At 38.7% G+C, this 21,521-nt stretch overlaps 1 protein-coding gene across 1 annotated transcript; it reads right to left on the bottom strand.

The window, feature by feature from the left end:
- Nucleotides 1-14,750: 14,750 nt before the first annotated feature.
- LOC127185420 (Y-box-binding protein 1-like) lies at nt 14,751-16,007 on the bottom strand. The gene has a single exon (XM_051141890.1). It carries the CDS (start codon nt 16,005-16,007, stop codon nt 14,751-14,753), a length of 1,257 nt encoding a protein of 418 aa, XP_050997847.1.
- Nucleotides 16,008-21,521: the final 5,514 nt, after the last annotated feature.

Here is a 21,521-nt window from a genome sequence, read left to right as displayed (position 1 = left end):
CACAATACTTTGCTATGTGATGATTGAGAAAACGAAGTGCCAAACACTGAAACTTGAGATTTATACATTTGAACAATGAAACAGAAATCTGAAAAATAATGTATATTTAAAAAGATTTCTGAAAGCGTTTTGTGAAGTTGTCAAAATAATTCTACCCCTTCCCATTCTGTCCCCAAGGCTGTTGTCAAGTGGGCATTTGGTCTGTGTTCCTCCCACTTGCTTATCCTGATATGGCCACCAAACCTCCTCCTCACACATGGTTGCTATGGAACTGAGATTCACTACTCTGACCAAGTGGGCACATTTCACTTTGCTGTTAGTTTATTCAGCTTCTCTTCCATGTGGAAAACACAAATGCAAAACCTGGGGATAAAAATTCTCTTTTGAACTATGAGTTTGAGAATGTACAATTGGCTCAATAGCTAAAAGCACAGTTTCCACAATACCTCCTATTCCCCAATTCTGATGCCATTGTGTTCTCTATATTATCATACATGCCCAAAAGGTCTATATGTACTGACCAGGAAGGGTACCAAAGTGGCTTAAGTGAGGAGATAGCCTTTGAACTGGACCTTGAGAGATAGACAAGAGTTTCCCAGGCAAAGATAAGGAAAGGAACATTCTAAAATTTAGAAGTCTGTATAAAATACTGATCAGTGGTTATTGGAATATGAACATTAATTGAAAATGGTGATTTGTACTCAAAAGTGTCTGGAATACAAACCAGAAATTTACATTTTAGCAATTGACCATCTTACTCACACACTAGTGGTTTTGACATTTAGAGAAACAGATCCACAAAATGTTTCAGTGAATTGGATAGAATGTGTTCATTTGTAGAAATACAGAGAGGAATCTTGTTGAGGATCTGTGGTGAGAATTAGGGACTATATAAAATCACTGTCACAAGGATACACTGAGATATAATTCTGATTCTTTAGCAATGTGGAGTGATAACACGCTAAATGGCTTCTGCCTGTGAAGGAATTAAGTCTTTGTTTATTCTTATTTCTTTTTATTTCTTTTTATTTATTTATTTTTTATTAATTTATTCATATTACATCTGGATTGTTAGCCCTTCCCCTGTTTCCTCCCATTCTTCCCTTCCTCCCACTTCCCCCCTTCTCCCTTTCCCTATGTCTGTGATTGAGGGAGACCTCTTCCCCCTATATATGCTCTTAGAATATCGAATCTCTTCTTGGTAACTTGCTATCCTTCCTCTGAGTGCCGCCAGGTCTCCCCATCCAGGGGACGTGGTCAGAAAAGGGGCACCAGAGTTCCTGTGAGAGTCGGATCTCACTCTCCACTCAACGGTGGAGAATATCCTGTTCGTCGGTTAGGTCTGGGTAGGGGTTCGAAGCTTACTGCCTATATTCTCCTTGGCTGGTGCGTTAGTTTGAGGAGGACCCCAGGACCCAGATCCGCCTGTCATAAAGTTCTTCTTGTACGTTTCCAGGACCCTGTGGGTCCTACTATTTCCCCATTCTTCCATGCTACTCTCGCCTAAAGTCTCAATAGGATATCCTCTCCTCTGACCCACTTTCTTTGTAAGTAAAGTTTTTCATGGGACGTATCCCTTGGACTAGTGTTTTGATATAAGTGAGTATATACCGCTTGTCTCTTTTTGCTTCTGGGTGAACTCACTCATTATGATAATTTCTAGATCCATTTGTCCACAAATTTCGGGAATTCCTTGTTTTTAATAGTTGAGTAGTATTCCATAGTGTAAATGTACCACAGTTTCTTAGTCCATTCTTCTACTGAGGAACACTTATTCTTCTTTCTAGATTTAAAAAAAAAAGAACCCGCAAAATTCCTCAAGTATGTAATGTGCACTACTGTTTTGCAAACCATAAAACAGAAAAAAAAATTTCCTCTGTACACCTAAACACCTTTCTGTCTAAATGTTATTCCACCACATGTTTTAAGCTGACACTTCATGGGGTTTGGCCTCAGAGTTTTTGATGCCTGAAATTTTTCATATATAGTGGAAATGTACATAAACATAAGGAACTGAGAGTAGCATGAATGGTATATCAGCAAGCCTAGAAACCTAACGACTAACCTATTAAATCAAGGCAGAAAACTCATGAACCCAGGATTTTGTGCTGAATCCCCAATTGTTCTAGATAGCTGCTGTCTATCCTTTAACAGACTCTATTTTACCGAGCTATCACTGAACAAACACAACTGATTCTGGAATAAGAATATGATTTGGTCTACCAAAAAAATTCTGGTACACATAAAGCATAAAGATGTAGAGCACATGATTTAATAAGAATGCATTAGGTCTGTAATGAATTGTGTAGGTAGTTTGATAGGGATTGCATTGAATCTATAGATTGCTTTTGGTAAGACAAACATTTTTACTATGTTGATCCTTCCGATCCACAAGCATAGGACATCTTCCCACCTTCTGATATCTTCTTCAATTTCTTTCTTCAAAGGCTTGAAATTTTTGTCATACAAGTCTTTCACTTGCTTGGTTAGAGTGACACCAAGATACTTTATATTATTTGTGACTATTGTGAAGGATGTAGTTTCCCTAATTTCTTTCTCAGACTGTTTGTCACTTGTATACAGGAGGGCTACTAATTTTCTTAATTAATCTTCTATCTGGCCACTTCACTGAAAGTGCAAACTGCAACTAATAAAAATGCAGTGTTGTATAGCCCAGTCCTTACGGATACATCTACAACACAACTCCTGCACCTAAGGCTCAAAGATCATACCAGTATAGGGTATGAAGAGATTTAAAAAGTCAAAGGAACAGAAAATTTGCCACTACACTATCTCCTAGAAATTTCAGAGAAGCTACATCTGTGAAGTCTTTAAGCATGACCTGAACAATGATTACATCAATAGACATCCTAACATTGAAGGTACAAAGATCATGAGGCTTCAAACCTAGACAAAGAACTAAAGACACCTAAAGTAAGCTGAGAGCAAGGGAAGTCATCTTCCCCAGGGGTGAACACACAATTGTTTTTCCCTGGTATCCAACTCCAAATAGTCAACTCTGAAAACACATACATATAAGAAACAGTATATCAATTAATCAGGCTACATTTGTATATTTAGAAACAAATATGTATAGATTATATATATGCTTGTGTATGCATGTGTCTATGTGTATAACAACAATTTTTTAAAAAGAAGCCATGAATTTTACAAAGAAAAATAGATTACATTAAAGGGTTTTGAAGGAAGACGGGGAAGGAGGAAATGATATAATTTTATTACAATCTCAAAAATATATAATTAAAATTTTGGGAACCGTATTTACTTACTTTATAAAAATAAAAATTTAAATAATCTAAAGAAAAAATATAACAAATCTAAATACCAAATTGAGGTAGATAAATGCAATACTGGTCCTGGAGTCAAACTAAGGTACAAATTCTAACTCAGACATATTTTATATCATTAGGCAAATTATCTGAATCCTCTCAGCCTTCCTTTGCCTTTCCACAAAATAGGTATAAAAATACCTCCATACGCTAGTCAAAGGATTAAACTGATATGGAATATGCAAAGCTCTTAGTGTACTATTTGACATATTTTGCATTCATTAGATGAAAACAATTATGCTGTTACTTTTCTCATTTAACTGGTTAAAAAATCATAACTAATGCATACTTTTATAGCCATGAGCTAAGTTGGAAATAGCTGAGGTATTTAGACAACAAAGGAAACATAGTAAAAGATAACAAGATGATAATGGCTGAATGTGACATGATAATGGAAAATATAAGTGTTAATAGAGTTTCTTCATTTCCCTAACCTATGTAATGATTCTAATGTTTCAAATATTGTAGCATATCTAAATGGAGAGGCAGGCCGATTATTGTGAGTTTGGAGCCATCTTGGTCTATGTAGCCAGATCCAGGCAAGTGAGGAATACATCCTAAAATTCTGTCTGATAATGAATAGGGTTAAAAAACTTAGTTATAATGTTTAAAGACAGGACCTTTGGAGATGTGGTTGGGAATGTATAAAGACATTAAGGCAAGGGTCCAGTGATTGAGTCCTGGTGGGTTCATAAAAACAGGGGAAAAAAAGACAAACATACATATATGCATCCACACTTTCTCTTAAGCTACACAGTGTTCTTATACCTTAGCACTCACCAGCAAGAAGACAATTGCCACAAGAAAACTTCAGATCTTATACCTCCAGAAACATGAGCCCAAATCGAACCTTACTTATTTATAAAGTAGCCTATCTCGGTCATTTCATTATTATAATTCCACATTCATCAACATACATGGTTAACAAGAACTTTTAATGACCCCTTGCCACACAGAAAATAGACAACTGTTTCTTTCATCTAGACATTGACTCAAAAAGGACTTCGGTCTGAAGTCTAGCAAAACATTGTTGCCTATGGATCTCCTCCCTTTGTAAGAGTATCGTGAGGTAGACTGTGTGTGTGTGTGTGTGTGTGTGTGTGTGTGTGTGTGTGTGTGTGTGTGCACGCGTGCGCTCACACGCGTGCATGCTATCAATATTTTCATTGTAGTACTTTATTCAACTCTAAAACCACAACCAGCTAAAATAACAATTACTTTATTTGGCTTAATGTAAAGGAAACTAATGAGTACAACTAATGTAATTAGAGAAAATAAATCACCAGTTTGGGGAGGAATGCTGGCTCAGCAGGGCACTGTTCAATTCAAGGTGTGGGATCCAAATTGCAGCTGCCATTACTACTAGAAGGAACGCCATAGGGAAGAAGAAGGTAGTTACCCCAATGGAGTAGTTCCTAGAGCATCAGTTGTACCCAGCAACAATTCTGTCCTGGTCTACACCTTTTCAGAGCATGGCTTTTTAACTCTGAGGGGAGACTTCTACAAAAGATATCAGATTTACATTAGGGAAAGCAGAAGACCACATAAAGAACCCCAGATTCAGATACACTTTTGAGCTCTTTGATTACTAACTGTGAGCTCAACCAAATTATTTAACTTCCATGAGATCATTCTTTGTCTCGTGAAAATGAAGGTCAAGTTCACAACTAGCCAGTATCATTTGTTATTATACAAAGACTTAATGAGATCATTACAGTAGCCTCCCCAACCCCATCCCCAGAGGATAAATTGTAAATCATCCAGTTTATGCCTGACACTAGACAATAATGAACTTTTTATGTGTTATTTTACTATACATATTCCTATGATAAGCTTTAGATTATATATTAGGCATAGTAAGAGATTAACTAGTCTAAAATAAGACAAATATGACTACTTACTGTAACAAAAGCTATATGAAGGTATGTACTCCCTATCTTTCATTTTCATGTTCTCTCTCTCTCTCTCTCTCTCTCTCTCTCTCTCTCTCTCTCTCTCTCTCTCACACACATTTCTTTTTCTTCAGTTTTCTCTTTACTGACACATGTTGGATATGTATATACAATGTGCTGTATAACAAGATGATCCACATTCTAGGTGAGACAATTTGGATTTCATCATGCTACACTAAAGGCAATTTAAAATGTAAAGGTTATTCATTTCTCCACATTGTTAAACTGCAGTTGACTAAGAGTAACTGAAATGCTAGAAAGTGAAATCAGTTGCTCTTTTGTTATAGGGATATAAGGCAGCATTTTGTACATCTGTAGAAGGAATTCTACCACTGAGCTATATACCCTAAGTTCTTTTCCATTTTTACCATAAGTAAAATCATGGATTTTTAAGGAGAAACAAACACAGTCTTATAAACTTAACTCTAACAAACTTGAAACATTCTCATTAAAACTCAGGAAACTAAAGACTTTCAAGAATATTCTGCACATATTATCTAATATATGCCATATGTTAAGTAAAAAGTACATAATAATCTAGCCAAGGTATAAGTAACAGTTTATAAAGAGCTCTAGCAGGCCCAAGCATGGCAAACTTGCCCGTTGACCCCTGTCCCTCTTCCCTTTCCTAAAACCCCTTAGATTTCATTCTTAAAGTTAGCCTCCAAGGCCCATTCCTTTATTTAGCCACTGGCTCATTCCTAAGACAAAACACCGAGGTCCAAAATCAAAATTCATTATTCAGCTAACAGGGTAATTGGCTAAATTGGTAATCAGGATTTACCAAGTCATCCTAGTACAGATTTCCCCTTTCCTCCTTAAAAACCAGCTCCTACAAAAACACATGCTTGCTTTCTTGCTTGCTGATTGCCGCAGCTACAGCTACTGCTGCAGCCTTTGCAACACTCCCATGCCTGCTTGCTTCTCTGAAGTAATCTACTTTGTGCTGAAAATTTGATGTCTGGGTATGTCCTTTACTGATTCTGAGGTGGGGTCTGACCTCCCTTACACTTTGGAAGGATGTGTGTGTGTGTGTGTGTGTGTGTGTGTGTGTGTTTGTGTGTGTGTGTGTGTGTGTAAGAGATTAGAGAAGTTGTTAAGCAATATTCTATAATTACTATGATGATACATCTGACTATGGTAGTGGTTTTGTAAAATTTGGAAAAATAGATTCTATACGCATTTTGGTAGAAAATTTATCTGTATGTGGAATAAAGCTGAATAGTGATATCATTCACAATGATGGGATGCATAGAATGAAAAACAAAAGAAATGGGATTGTGGCAGGGATGTGTGTGTGTGTGTGTGTGTGTGTGTGTGTGTGTGATATAAAACAGCTTGAGAGTTTTTTTTGCAGTGTAGTACATTGGTATATATTGGCTGTGATGAGTGAGCTCAATGGATAGCTGCTGGATGAAAAGATAATTTGTTGTTTTGGTAGTCATTGACATATAAACTTATTTAAAGACATGATAGTAGATAATTTTACTAAAGAGAGAACATATCATTAGGGGAAAGAGGGCTAGGGATATTGTATATTGAGAATATAGAACATACATATCACACAATAGGAAATTAGAAAATGGTAGCTGCTCCTACTCTTTTCCAGCATTAGCATTACTAGCAATAACATGTCAAAAAAAGTGCCACTGCATTGGAAAGAAAAGGATTAAGCTGACAGTTATATGTAAGAGTTCAAACATGCAGTTAGTTCTGTCTGGTCCACATTATTACTTAATGACTCCAAATTTGATTTCCAGGAATAGCAGAATATTTTACTTTCAGACAATTTGCAACAGCTATGTAATGCATGTCTAAACTGGAGATAGACACTGTGAATATTGAAACATATAATAATTGTGCCTCAACAGTAGCTGGTTCAACTACTGTGGTCTGATATACTGTAAGCATTATCTTATTCCATCCTCACAACAACCAGCTGAATCCCAATTATGGATGAAGCAGAAACTCAACGGGATTAAATACACAGCATATATCACAGAGCTAGTAAGTAATAGAGATACATGCAAATGAGACAGTCAGAACACAGAATTCATAATTTTTCCATTATGGTACCTTATTCTAAAGTGATTTAAGGAGATAAATTGATCCATCAAGTCTCAACTAAAATGTCTTAAAGCCATATTACAAATAACAATAATAATAATAATAATATGTCTAAAATTTATTGAGACATTTTGTTTCATGTACTAAGCAATGTTCATGTATTTTACAAGTATTAACCCAATATATCCACATACCAGCCAACTTGAGGACACCAGCATCCTTGTCATTTTACCACTAAGTATGCTGAAACACGAAAAGAAGTTACATAATTTGTTTAAGATTCATGAAGCTCAGATTCAGGGACCAAAATAAGAAAAACATTAAGAAATCACAAAAACCTTTTATGGAGTTAGTGAGCTTTTAACAAGGTCTTAAAGAACAGTAAAATTAGGAGAAGCTAGGAAGAAGATATTACACATGAGGAAAAAAATGCACAAACACCATTAATTATCATTGACAGGTTCTCCAATGAAGAGGTGTAAAGAAGGGGAAAAATGAGTAAAGATTCTTCAGCAGACCCCATGAAAAGCTGTCCTAAGTGAACTGGAGAGTACCACAAAAAGAACACAAAAGTAAAGAGGACATGATGTTAGCTATTATTCAGGATGGATAGATTGTAAGACATTGATGTTAGTCTTAGAACTGTTATTTGTTTGGCCTCAGTTCCCATGTGTTTGTGCCTAAAGAACAGAGGTTCATCCTCTAAATGTTAGGCCCTCCAGTCTCTGCTAGTTTTCTTCTATTTTGTTATTTTGCTTCTCTATTTCATGTTTGATAGCTCAAAAACAATAGAGCAGCAATATAGCTGAAAGGGGCAAAGTGTTGACGATAAAAGGATACGAAAAAGCTAAAAATAATCTTGATGTACTAAAACTACAAAACAAAACAGGAAGTAGTCCCATCAAGCTGAAATGTATTTTCATGGAACTGCCCATAGGCTGCCTCTAGTGAGATCTTTTCATAACACTGGAATGTTATCGCCTAGATTTTCACCTTTCTCTATCAATTACCAGGGATTCAGCTATATAAAATGTTCCACCAAGATAAGAAATTATCCAAGGAAATTCAGTTGTGCCCCCACCAAACTTTACTGTATGTAAGAAGACCTGAATTAAATATCAGGTAATCATTCAAGCGCTTAAAGCCTCAGTTCAAATAGTGGAATTGTAGACACAAGAATAAGCATGAAAGATCATTCTGGAAAGAAGTTCCTTTCGGTCTTACAGTTTCTACCACATACAATGGTGACAGGATGGTCACAGCCTTATTTAATTCTTTCTTCATAATTTTAGTTTTAATTCTTAAAATAAAATTCATTTAGCTTCTTATTCCCAGTATTTACATATAAATTATAGAATAATTGAAAAGCAAATATATAGTCATATACAGACACATATATAAAAGGATCTCATTTTTTTGCACTTTCCATATATTATACTTTTACACATCGAAGATGTATGACAATACTGCAATGAACAAGTTTGTATCTGGATGCCATTTTTCCAACAGCTCATATCATTAGCACTTGCTAGCAAGAAGTATGTTAAAATATGTTAAATATTAATTATTCTTTTATCCATGACAATTTGCTACCAATACATTAAAATAACCCTAGTAATGAAACAAAATGCAAGTTAAAAAGAATATACTGTAGTGGGACAACCAAACATCTTTGTCCTTGGAATTTTCTTTCAGCCCGGTCCTCACTGATCTGTCCCATCTGGGTCACAGACAGAAAATCAACAGAGGTGATGAGGACACTGTCCACAACCCATTTTGTCCACAATATTGAGGAAGACTGAGGAGTACCCAAGCAGGTTTTGGCTTGGAGCTCTCTGAGTCTGCTCCTCTCTAGCCTGACCCAACAGTGACACAGACAGGGAACCTTGCAGAGCTGAGCTAAGCACATGCTCCAACACCCATTTTCTGCCATCCTGAGGAGGCCTCTGGGGAGTCCTAGAAAGCATCCTTTGGCTTGGAGCTCTCTTTGCCTGCTCCCAACCTGCCTGGCCCACCTGGGACACAGAGAGTGATATCATCAGAGGATCCTTTAGGCCTCTAAGGAATTACAGGAAAATACAATCAAACAGGAGAAAGAAATGAAATATGTGAATAAAACTATTCAAAACCTAAAAATAAAATTAGGAGCAACAAAGTAAAAACAATTTGAGGCAATCCTGGGGTTAGAAAAACTTATGAAAGAGAACAGCAACTACAGACACAAGCAACACCAACCTATTACAAGAGATGGAAGAGAAAATCTGAAGTATAGGAAATACTGTTGAAGTAATCACTATATCAGTCAAAGAAAATGTTAAAAATAAAAAGTTTCTAACACAAAACTTCCAAGAAATCTGGGACAGTATAAAAAGACTAAACCTAAGAATAATAGGGGAGGACATCATATTGGGACTCTAGATGAGAGAAGCATGGGACAATGGCAAAGTTGAAGGATCCAGAGGATCCTAGAAACCTACAAGACGAACATTATGATAGGCAGATTTGAGCCCAGGGTTCCCGCTCAAATTATGGCACCAGCCAAGGACAATACATGCAGTAAACTTAGAACCCCTACACAGATCTAGCCAATGGACAGGACATTCTCCACAGTTGGGTGGAGAGTGGGGTATGACTTTCACACGAACTCTGGTACCCTAATTTGACTACGTTTCCTGCATGGGGAGACCTGGTGGCACTCAGAGGAAGGATAGCAGGCTACCAAGAAGAGACTTGATACCCTATGAGCATATACAGGGGGAGAAGGTCCTCCTCAGTCACAGTAATAGGGGAGGGGAGTAAGGGGAAAATGGGAGGGAGGGAGGAAAGGGAGGATACAAGGGATGGGATAACCATTGAGATGTAATATGAATAAATTAATAAAATATTTTTAAAAGAATAATAGGAATAGAAGAAGGAGAATACTCCAAGTTCTACTGCCCAGAAAATATTTTCAACAAAAATGATAGAAGAAAACTTCCCAAACCTAAGGAAAGAGATGCCTATAAATATAAAAGAAGCTTACAGAATTCCAAGTAGATTGGACCAGAAAAGAAAATCCTCCCACCCTATGATATTTAAAACACTAAAAATCAGAACATAGAAAGAATATTACAAGTTGCAGAAGAAAAAGGCCACAAAATTTGACAATCTAAATAAAATGGACAGTTTTCTTGATAAGTACCACTTACCAAAATTGAGTCAAGATCAAGTAAACAAATTAAGCAGTCCTGTATCTCCTAAGGAAAGAGAAGCAGTCATCAAAAAATCTCCAAAACAAAAATAGTCCAGGGCCAGATGGATTCAGTGCAGAATTTTACCAGACCCTCAAAGAAGAGCTAATACAAATTCTATTCAAACTTTTCCACAATATAGAAACAGAAGGAATATTACCAAACTCTTTCTATAAGGCCACAGTCATCTTGATATAAAAATCCCACAAAGACTCAAAATTGAAAGAGAATTTCACACCAATTTCTCTTTTGAACATTGATGCAAAAATACTCACAAACTGAATTCAAGAACGCATCAAAAATATCACTACGACCAAGTAGGCTTCATCCCAGGAATGCAGAGATGGTTCAATATACAGAAATTCATCAATGTAATACACCATATAAACAAACTGAAATAAAACACATCATCATCTCCTTAGATGCTAAAAAACATTTGACAAAATCCAACACCCATTTTTGTTGAAAATCTTGGAGAGGTTGGGGATACAAGGATCGTACCTAATCATAGTAAAGGCAATATACAGCAATCCTCTAGACAACATCAAACAAAATAGAGAGAAAAATACATCAATTCCACTGAAAGCAGGGGCATGACAAGGCTGTCCACTCTCTCTAATCTCTATAATATAGTACTTGAATGCCCAGCTAGAGCAATAAGACAACTAAATGAGATCAAAAGGTACAAATGGAAAGGAAGAAGTCAAAGTATAAATATACACAGATGATGTGATAGTATGCATAAGTGACTCAAAAAATCTACCAAAAAACTCCTAAACTGATAAATACTTTCAGCAAAGTGATAGATACAAAGTACTCTAAAACAAACAAACAAACAAAAAACCCTGTAGCCCTACTTTATACAAAAGACAAACAGGCTGAAATTAGGGAAAAACACCCTTCATAATAGCCACAAAAAGACATGAAGTGTTTTGGTGTAACTACAGCCAAGCAAGTGAATGACATATTTTTTTAAAAAAACCTTCATGTCTCTAAAGAAAGAAATTGAAGAAGACATCAGAAGACACAAGATTTCCCATGTTCATGGATTAGTAGGCTTAAAATAGTAAAAATGGCCACCATTCTTAAAGCAATCTATAGATTAAATGCAATTCCCATCAAAATTCCTACTCAGTTCTTTAAAAACCATGAAAGAATAATTCTCAATGTCATTGTGAAAAACAAAAAATCCTGAATAGCTATGACAATCTTATACAATAAAAGATCTTCTGGAGAAATGTCCATCCTTGATCTCAAGCTGTACTCTGGGAAAACATCAATAAAATCAGCATGGTACTGGCATAGAAATAGGCTGGTTCATCTATGGAATTGAATCAAAGACCCTGAAGTAAACCCACACACCTATGGACACTTGATTGATGACAAAGACACCAAATCCATACAGTGGAAAATAGTATCTTTAACAAATGATGCTAGTCTAACTGGATAGATACAGGTAGAAATAATACAAGTAGATCCATACTTATCCTTTCCAAATGGATGAAAAATCTCAACATAAAACCAGACACACTAAATCTGTTAGAAGGAAAAGTGGGGAAGAGCCTTAAACTCACTGGCACAGGGCATAACTTCTTGAACAGAACACCAACAGCTCAGGCTCTATGATCAACAATTAATAAACGAGACCTCATGAAACTGAAAAGCTTCTGTAAGGCAAAGACACTGTTAACAGAGCCAAGAGACTGCCTACAGACTGGGAAAAGACTTCAACACCATGCATCTGATAAAGTGTTAATATACAAAAAAATATAAAGAACTCAAGAAATTAAACACCACCAAACCAAATAAACAAATTAAAAATGGGGTAGAGAGCTAAACAGAGAATTCTCAATACAGGAATATCGAATGTATGAAAAACACTTAAAGAAATGTTCAATCTTCTTAGTCATCAGGGAAATGAAAATCAAAACAACTCTGAGATTGCATCTTACAGTTATGTGAATGGCTAAGATAAAAAAACTCAGGTGACAGCGCATGCTGGTGAGGATCTGGAGAAAGGGGAACACTCCTCCATTGCTGGTGGGAGTGCAAACTTGCACAACCACTTTGGAAATCACTCTAGCAATTTCTCAGAAAATGGGGGAATACTGCTACCCTAAGACCCTGCTACACCACTCTTGGGCATATACCCAAGAGATAATCCACCATACAACAAGGATATTTGCTCCACTATGCTCATAGCAGCTTTATTCATAATAGCCAGAATCTGGAAACAACCTAGAGGTCCCTAAACCAAAGAATGGATAAAGAAACAGTGGTACATTACACAATGGAATACTATTCAGCTATCAAAAACAAGGAAATCTTGAAATATGCAGGCAAATTGGTGGAGTTAGAAATGATCATCCTACAGGACGTAACCCAGACCCAGGAGATACACATGGTATATACTCACTTATAAGTGGATATTGTCCCAACAGAGATGTGCTCTGAGAGATTCCACCTAGTGGGGCATAAGGACAGATACTGGGACTTGCAGCTGGACTCTGGGCGATCAGCTGTGAATTGTATGCAAGAATTGGTGGAAGGAAAGAAGTGGGGTTGGGCGAGAGTTGTCTGGAGCTCCACTTCCAAGGCTGGCTGATCTGCACCCAAGGTGGGCCTGCACAAACTGAGGCACCAATCAAGGACATTGCAGGCAGAGGACCTTGTCCCTCTAATCACATGGTGGGTAGGTGCACAGAGGACTTCCTCTGAGAAGAACTCAGGTGCCTTCAATTTTATCACTGTCCCTTAGGGGAGGGGTCCTGTCAAACACAGAGGAAGGGGATGAAAGCTATCCAGAAGAGACCTGATTGTCTGTGGTTAGACAATGGGGGAGGAGGACCCCATCTGTCATAGGTCATAGGGAGGGGAATAAAATGGAAAAGGGAGGGAGGGTGGGAACAGTAAGAAAAAGAGCAGGTGGTAGGGGACCTGATTACAACCGAGATGTAATGTGAATAAATTAGAGTAATAATAAAAATTTTACAAAGACAATAAATGTGATGGCCTCAGAACCAGGCATGATCCTGCACATATCTGTAATCCCAGCACCCAGGAGGTAGAAGCAGGAAAGTCGGGAGCTCAAAGACAGGCAGAAGCCTGCCTTACACAACCAAAGAAAGAAGACAGTGGTCTCAAGCAGGAGTGGTGGTGCACTTCTATTATCCCAGAAATCACATGGCTGAGGCTGGGCGATTGCTTCAGCTCAGGAACTGAGATTAGCCTGGAAAACACAGTAAGACCCTCAGGATGTTCTCTGTCTCTCCTTCCCCCTCCCTCTCTCCCACTACCCTCCCTCTCTCCCACTACCCTCCCTCTCTCACCCCCTCCTTCCCTCCCCCTCTCTCTCTCTCTCTCTCTCTCTCTCTCTCTCTCTCTCTCTCTCTCTCTCTCTCTCTCTCTCTCTCTCTAATTTGGGTGTAAGCAGAGTATGGCATGGAGTTCTAGCATGACTTGTTAGAATTTGTTTCAAATAACAGAGAATGACAACTCTCTCTCTCTCTCTCTCTCTCTCTCTCTCTATCTATCTATCTATATATATATATATATAAAGACCTTTATTTAAGTGTGCTTGCAGTTTATTGACGTTTTAAAAACAAAGTTGCAAAAAACAGTTGTCAAAAATCTGAACTTGACCTGATATTTAACAATTTAAACACCACTAAAATTGTATCGAGAAAAACCAGGCCTTGAAAAGAATTATGTCTGCCATTACAAAAAAAGGGACATCATTACGAAAAATAATAACCCGATGCAGTACAGACAATGCAGATAGTTCTAGAGTATCTGGTCAACGGGGGAAAAGCAAGCACGCTTAAGGTCTTCAGATCTAATCATTGTTCTCTTCTTGTGGCTAAAATTTCATTTTCATTTTTCCTTGTTGGATGACCAAACCGGTTGATGGTAGAGATGGTTAACCTGCATTTTTTTTTTTTTTTTGCACGCATAAGGTGTTTATTTTATTTTCCTTTTTTTAAATCAAATTTCTTTTTGTTTAACTTTTTTTTATTAATTTATTCTTGTTACATCTCAATGTTTATCCCATCCTTATCCCATCCCTTGTATCCTCCCCCTCAGGAACAGTCATAGGGGAGGGGAATAATGGGAAAATGGGAGGGAAGGAAGAATGGGAGGTTAGCTTGCATTTAGTCAGCCCCGCCCTGCTCAGCCTGGGGAGCCTGCGGATTCTCAGCTGGTGGATCTGCCTTTGTCTCTTTGCCATCTTGTGGTTTACGGATCTCTGGGTGTCTGCATCTGTACGTGAAGTTGCGGCCACGCCGACCTTGAGGTGGCTGCAGACCTTGGGTCCCAGAGGCTCCCTGATGTTCCTTGTCCTCTTCCTTGTGGTCCTCGCTAGGCTGTCTTTGGCGAGGAGGGCCCCTGCGGGATCTTGGTGTGTAGCCCTGATACATATTCGGTCTCACTGGTCTGCCTTTCTCTCTTGCACCCTGCTTGTCAGCATCTTCCATCACTTTTCTTTGCCCAGGGCGGCTGGAATACTGTGGTCGGCGCCCACAGTGTCTCCTCATAGTGAAAGGTGTGAATCTTCGCTCAGGAAATGGCCAGCGCTGTGGGGCCTGGTCTTCAGTAGAGCTTTCTGCTCCCTCACTCTTTTCTTCACTCTGGCAATTTTGCTGGTGACGGCCTGGAGGACCCCTCTGATCTGCACAGCGTGTGTTCCGATCTGCCGCGTATTTACTGCCTTGAACCTCAATTCCACCAGGGCCTGTAACATTTGCTGCCTCCGCGCCCCTGTCTCCTTCCACAATATCAAACTCCACAGTCTCTCCATCTCCTACACTGTGAAAATACTTCCTGGGGTTGTTCTTCTTTATAGCCATATGGTGCACAAATACGTCTTCCTTGGTGTCATTCCTTGTGATGAAACCGTATCCGTTCCTTACATTGAACCATTTTACTGTTCCCAAAACCTTGGTCTGGATGACCTTCTTCTTGTCTTGGTTGGCAGGTGCCTCTGATGTGGGGCCCCCTGGGCCTCCACTCCCTGTGCCATTCTCCTTGGATCTGGGCTTGGTGGCTGTTGCACTGAGGGCGGCACTATAGGTTATGGGCAGCTGCTTGGAGCTGGGCTTGGTGGCTGCCTCACTGAGGGCAGCAGTGGAGGTCGTGGGCAGCTGCTTGGAGCTGGGCTTGGTGGCTGCCGCACTGAGGGCGGCAGTGGAGGTCTTGGGCAGCTGCTTGGAGCTGGGCTTGGTGGCTGCTGCACTGAGGACGGCAGTGGAGGTGGCAGGCAGCTGCTTGGAGCTGGACTTGGTGGCTGCTGCACTGAGGGCGGCAGTGGAGGTGGTTGGCAGCTGCTTGGAGCTGGGCTTGGTGGCTGCTGCACTGAGGGCAGCAGTGGAGGTCCTGGGCCACGGCTTGGTCTTGTCTTTTCTTCTCATGGTTAAGGTGTTGGTCACTGGGCCAGGCAGCCTAGGCCAAGGCTCTTCCTGGTTGTGATGGTGACTCTGCTGCCATGGGCCGTGGGGCCCTCAGGGCTCTCTGGGGGCCGGCTCTTGGTTTCCACTACCAATCGAACTAACTCGAGAATGACAACTGGATGTCACAACTCCGACTCTCATAGAAGGAAATGAAGGTAAGTTCAGAAGAGACATCCACCAGTCTCACAGACATAGGCATAAAGATCCTGGATACAGAGCAAAGTTCTAAACAGAATTCAGATGAAGTTCTAGAATCATTTCCATTCATGACATAAACAAGGTGAGGGTGCCTACTGTCCTTGCTATTAATACTATTAGGGGTCTCCTTTGTCAGACCGTGGTGGTGCACACCTTTAATCCCATCACTTGGAGGCAGAGGCAGACTGACCTCTGTGTGTTTGAGGCCAGCCTGGTCTAAGGCCCGAGTCCAGGACAGCCAAGGCTACACAGAGAAGCCCTGTCTGGAAAACAATGAGTGATGTAGATGCTTAAAATAAACTCATAAACTCCTCTTTGCTCCAATTATGTTCTTTGATAGGAGGATAAAGATGGACAGGGATGTTTTACAATTATGATAAATGTTCATCTGTCAAAAGAATCATGGAGCAAGCATACTTAGCAGTTCACCTCACGAAATTCAGAACTGGACAATGATTCCCTTGTATACATCATGGTTAGGCAAGCTTAGTGAGCACTAGGCTATGGAAACACCCTACCCTTGTTACCAGTGGATTGAAAATAGTAGCTTGGGAAGGAACAAATAATACCATCATGTATTACGTGTAGAAAATATGGTTGTGCATAGAGGATATCTAAGAAAGTTAGAGAATAAAGGTTTGCATTGACAAATGAATTAGGTTCTGCTTTTCAAGAGGACCTGGGTTCAATTCCCAGCATATACATGGCAGCTCACAACTGTCTGTAAATATGAGATCTGACACCCTCACACAGACATACACGCAGGAAAAGCACCATGCACATAAATAAAAATAAATAATTTTTTTGAAAAGTTCAGAACTGGGCACGATGGTGAACACCTTTAATCCCAGCACTCAGGAGGCAAAGGCAGGCAGATCTCTATAAGTTAGGGGATAGTCTGTTGTGCTAAGTGAGTCCAGAATAGCCAGGACTACACAGATAAACCCTTTTGTGAAAAATCAAATATAAACGAATATTAAAAAGTCCATATTTTTCAAATCATGGACATGTCAATTACTATTCTAACCAAGAATGACAAATATATATATATATATATATATATATATATATATATATATATATATATATCCTTTATTAACATGTGCTTTCAGTTTATTGACTTTTTAAAAATAAAGTTGTAAACTTTTATTGAAAATTAAAAACAAAGTTCTTAAAAATCTCAACTTGACCAGATATTTCACAATTTAAGCACCACTAAAGGTGTATTGAGAAAAACCAGGACTTTAAAAGAAAAAAGCATGTTTGTCATTACAAAAAAGGGACATCAACCTAGGCGAGGGGAGTAGGGTGAAAGCAGGAGGGAGGGGGGAATGGGAGGATACAAATGATGGGATAACAATTTAGTTGTAATCTGAATAAATTAATTAAATAAAAAAGAAAAATAATAAAAACCCGATGCAGCTATAGACAATGCAGATAGTTCTAGAGTATCTGGTCAACAGACAAAAGCAAGCATGTATGGTCTTTAGCTCTAATCATTGTTCTTTTCTTATTGCTAGAATTTAATTTTCATTTCTTCTTGTTGTATGATGATGGTAGAGATGGTTAGTTGACATTTAATTTTTAAAAAGAGGGGCCCTCACCAATAGATATACCAATAAGAAAGTTGGCATAGAGCTCAGAAGTGGAAAATTATGCTTTGTGACATAATGCTTAATGTTGATTATCAACTTAACAGAACCTAGAGCTACCCAGTAGACAAACCTCTAGGCATGCATATGAGGAATTTTCTAGAATGTGGTAACTGAGGTTTTAAAAAAGTCTTATTCTAGATGTAGGTACCATCTTTCAACATGCTAGGATCCTAGACAGAATAAAAAGGTGTTTCTAAGTTGTTAGAATGCACAGGCTGCACCACCTGTAATCCAAGAGGACTAGGTTTGAGCTTGCAGTAGACTTTGGCAGTATTGTTCATGTTATACTGGTTTTGAAGGCATGGAAAATAAGAAAAAAATGAGGGTTTTGAGGTACCAAGATCTCAAGGAACTGCTTAAGGAACTTGGGATCTTATTCCCCCAAAGGTAGTCATGAGAGTTTATTTCAGGAATCTGTAAAGGTAAAGCTTAAGCTTCAGTTGAGCCCCCCCCCAGGTTATTGTAGATGCCAAGAACATGGGTTATATGCCAAGAGAAGCTATAGGCATGGGGTGAAGCTGGCCTCTCTTCCTTACTTTTCTATTGCTTTGATAGAACATTATGACTAAGACAACGTATAAAAGAAAGCACTTAAATTGGGGCATATGTTTTCAGAGGGCTAGTGTCAGTGAGGGCAAAGCAAAAATCATGGTAGCTGGAAAAGCCAAGATCTCACATCATGATCTGAAAGTTTGAGACAGAGAGCACTGGCGCTCATAGGAGTCTTTTTAAAATCTCAAAATTTTCCCCCAGTGATAAAACTCCTCAAACAAGGTCACACCTCATGATCTGTCCCAAAGAGCTTCACCATAAAAGGGCCAAATATTCAAATACATGAGCTCATGGGAGGTCATTCTCATTCAAAATACCACACGTGCAAGAGAAAGATTAACTGTTGAACTCGGCAAAGGTGAAATTCTATCGCTGTCTAAGCATTTTGTAGCACAGATAATTCTTTTAGAAGCCCTAAATTCCTGACATGGAACTTCAGGGTTTAGTCTTTTCCTAGCTTGATGTCTTGATTAGTGTGATCTTTGCTATGCCATCATTCCTTCCATTTGAAATGGAAATACTTATTCTCTGTCATTGTATATTGGGCTCATGTTGCAGGTTTTTGATTTTGTACAAGGTTACAGTTAAGAGATTGCATTGAGTCTCAGAATTGGATTTTGATTTTTTAGGTGGTATTGGAGATTTTAAAGGCTGTGCGGGCATTTGAACTTGGAATGTGTATATTTGTGTTAGGAGATAGTGAGAAAATTTGGATGATTGTGGCTTTAAAGTTGCATGATTGAATGTCAAGTTGATAAGGGGGTAGACTTCTGATGGTTGTGGAGGGATCTAGAAGGAACCATGAGCTAAACCTCTGGACATGCATATGGGGAAGTATTTATATCAGGTTAATTAAGGTGAGAAGACTCACAATAAATGTTGGTGGCACCATTTCATGGTCAGAGATCCTGTACTAAATTAACACAGGTAAGCAACAGCGTTCATTTAGGTATGGTACTCACAAAGAATAGAATCTACTACAGTGTATCTACAGTATAGTCTTTTAATTTTTTTATTTTTAATTTATTCACTTTACATCTCAATTGTAGCCCCTTCCTTTGTCTCCTTGCACTTCTACCCACTCTCCCTCCCCGTTCCTCTCCCCCATGCCCTAGTCCTCAGAAAAGGGAGACCTCTTCCCCTAACATTTTAACCCAGCCTATCAAGTCTCATCTGGACTGCCTATATCCTTTTCTTCTGTGACCTTGCAAAGCCACCCTGCCAGGGGCAAATGATCAATGAGTGAGAACCAGAGTTCATGTCAGAGGTAGTTCCTACTCCCCATATTATGGGACCCACAAGGAGACTGTGCTGCACTATCTTCTACATCTGAGCAGAGAGTCTAGGTCTTCACCATGCATGGTCCTTGGTTGGTGCATTATTCTTTGTAGCACCCCCCCCCCAGATTTATTGGCTCGATTAGTCTACTTGTGGAGCACCTGTCTCTTCCAAATCCTTCTATTCCCCCACTCTTCCTTAAGACTCCCTGTGCTTCACACCAAAGTTTGGCTGTGAGTCTCAGCACCTGCTATGATCACCTGTTGGGTAGAGTCTTCCATAGGACCTCTATGGTAGGCTCCTGTCCTGTTCCTTCTCTTTAACCATTTCTGGTTTCTATTGTATTTGCCTTACTGAACAAGAATTACGCATTCTCCCTAGGGTCCTCCTTGTTATTTAGCTTCTTTATGTCTTTGTATTATAGTGTGGTTATCCTGTATATGTGCTCATAAGTGAGTATATACCATGCGTTTCTTTCTGGGTCTGAGTCACCTCACTCAGGATGATATTTTCTAGTTCCATCCATTTGCTTGCACCTTTCAAGATTTCCTTGTTATTAATAGCTGAATAGTATTCCATTGTGTAAATGCACCACAGTTTCTCTATCCATTCTTATGTTGCGGAACATCTAGGTTGTTTCTAGATTCTGGCTATTTTAAATAAAGCTACTAGGAACATAGTTGAACAAATATCTTTTTGTATGGTGGAACATCTTTCAGGTATATTCCTAGGAGTAGTATGGCTGGGTCCTGAGCTAGAGTTATTTCCAATTAATTTCCTGAGAAAGCACCAGGTGGATTTTCAAAGTGGTTGTACAAATTTGCACTCCCACCAGCAATGAAGGAGTGTTCCCCCTTCTCTACATCCTTGCCAGCATGTGCTGTCACCTGAGTTTTTTATCTTAGCCATTTGGAGAGGTGTAAGATGGAATCTCAGTGTCCTTTTGAGTTGCATTTCCCTGATAACTAGGGATGTTGAGCATTTCTTTAAGTGTTTCTCAGCTATTCGATATTCCTTTGTTGAGAATTCTGTTTAGTTCTGTACCTCATTTTTTAATTGGGTTATTTGGTTTGGTGGTGTTTAATTTCTTTAATTCTTTATATATTTTGGCTATTAGTTCTTTGTCAAATGTAGGGTTGGTGAAGATCTTTTCCCAGTCTGTAAACTGTTGTTTTGTTCTGTTGACAGTATCCTTCAACATACAGAAGCTTTTCAGTTTTATGAGGTCCCATTTATTAATTGTTGATCTTAGGGCCTGAGCTGTTGATGTTCTGTTCAGGAAGTTATCTCCTGTGCCAATGAGCTCAAGGCTCTTCCCCAGTTTTTCTTCTAGCAGATTTAGTTTGCCTGGTTTTATGTTTGATGTTTGTAATGCACTTGGACTTTAGTTTTGTGCAGGATGATGAATAGCTGTCTATTTGCATTTTTCTACATGTATCCATCCAGTTAGATCAGCACCATTTGTTCAAGATGCTATCTTTTATCCATTGTATGGATTTGGCTTCTTTGTCAAAAATCAAGTGTCCATAGATACGTGGGTTTATTTCTGGGTCTTCAATTTTATTCCATTCATCAACCAGCCTATTTCAATGCCAGTATCATGTTGTTTTTATTACACATGTTGTTACTCTTTAGTACAGATTGAGATCTGGGATGGAAAATTCACCAGATCTATTATTGTACAAGATTGTTTTAGCTATTGTGTTTTTTGTTTGTTTGTTTTTGTTTTTCCTGAAGGCCCTTCTTATCAAAATAATGGGTATATAGATTAAACACACAAAAATAAATGAAG

This window comes from Acomys russatus, chromosome X (assembly GCF_903995435.1).
Source record: "Acomys russatus chromosome X, mAcoRus1.1, whole genome shotgun sequence".
Lineage (NCBI taxonomy): Eukaryota > Metazoa > Chordata > Mammalia > Rodentia > Muridae > Acomys > Acomys russatus.
This window is presented reverse-complemented; position numbering and strand designations above follow the sequence as displayed.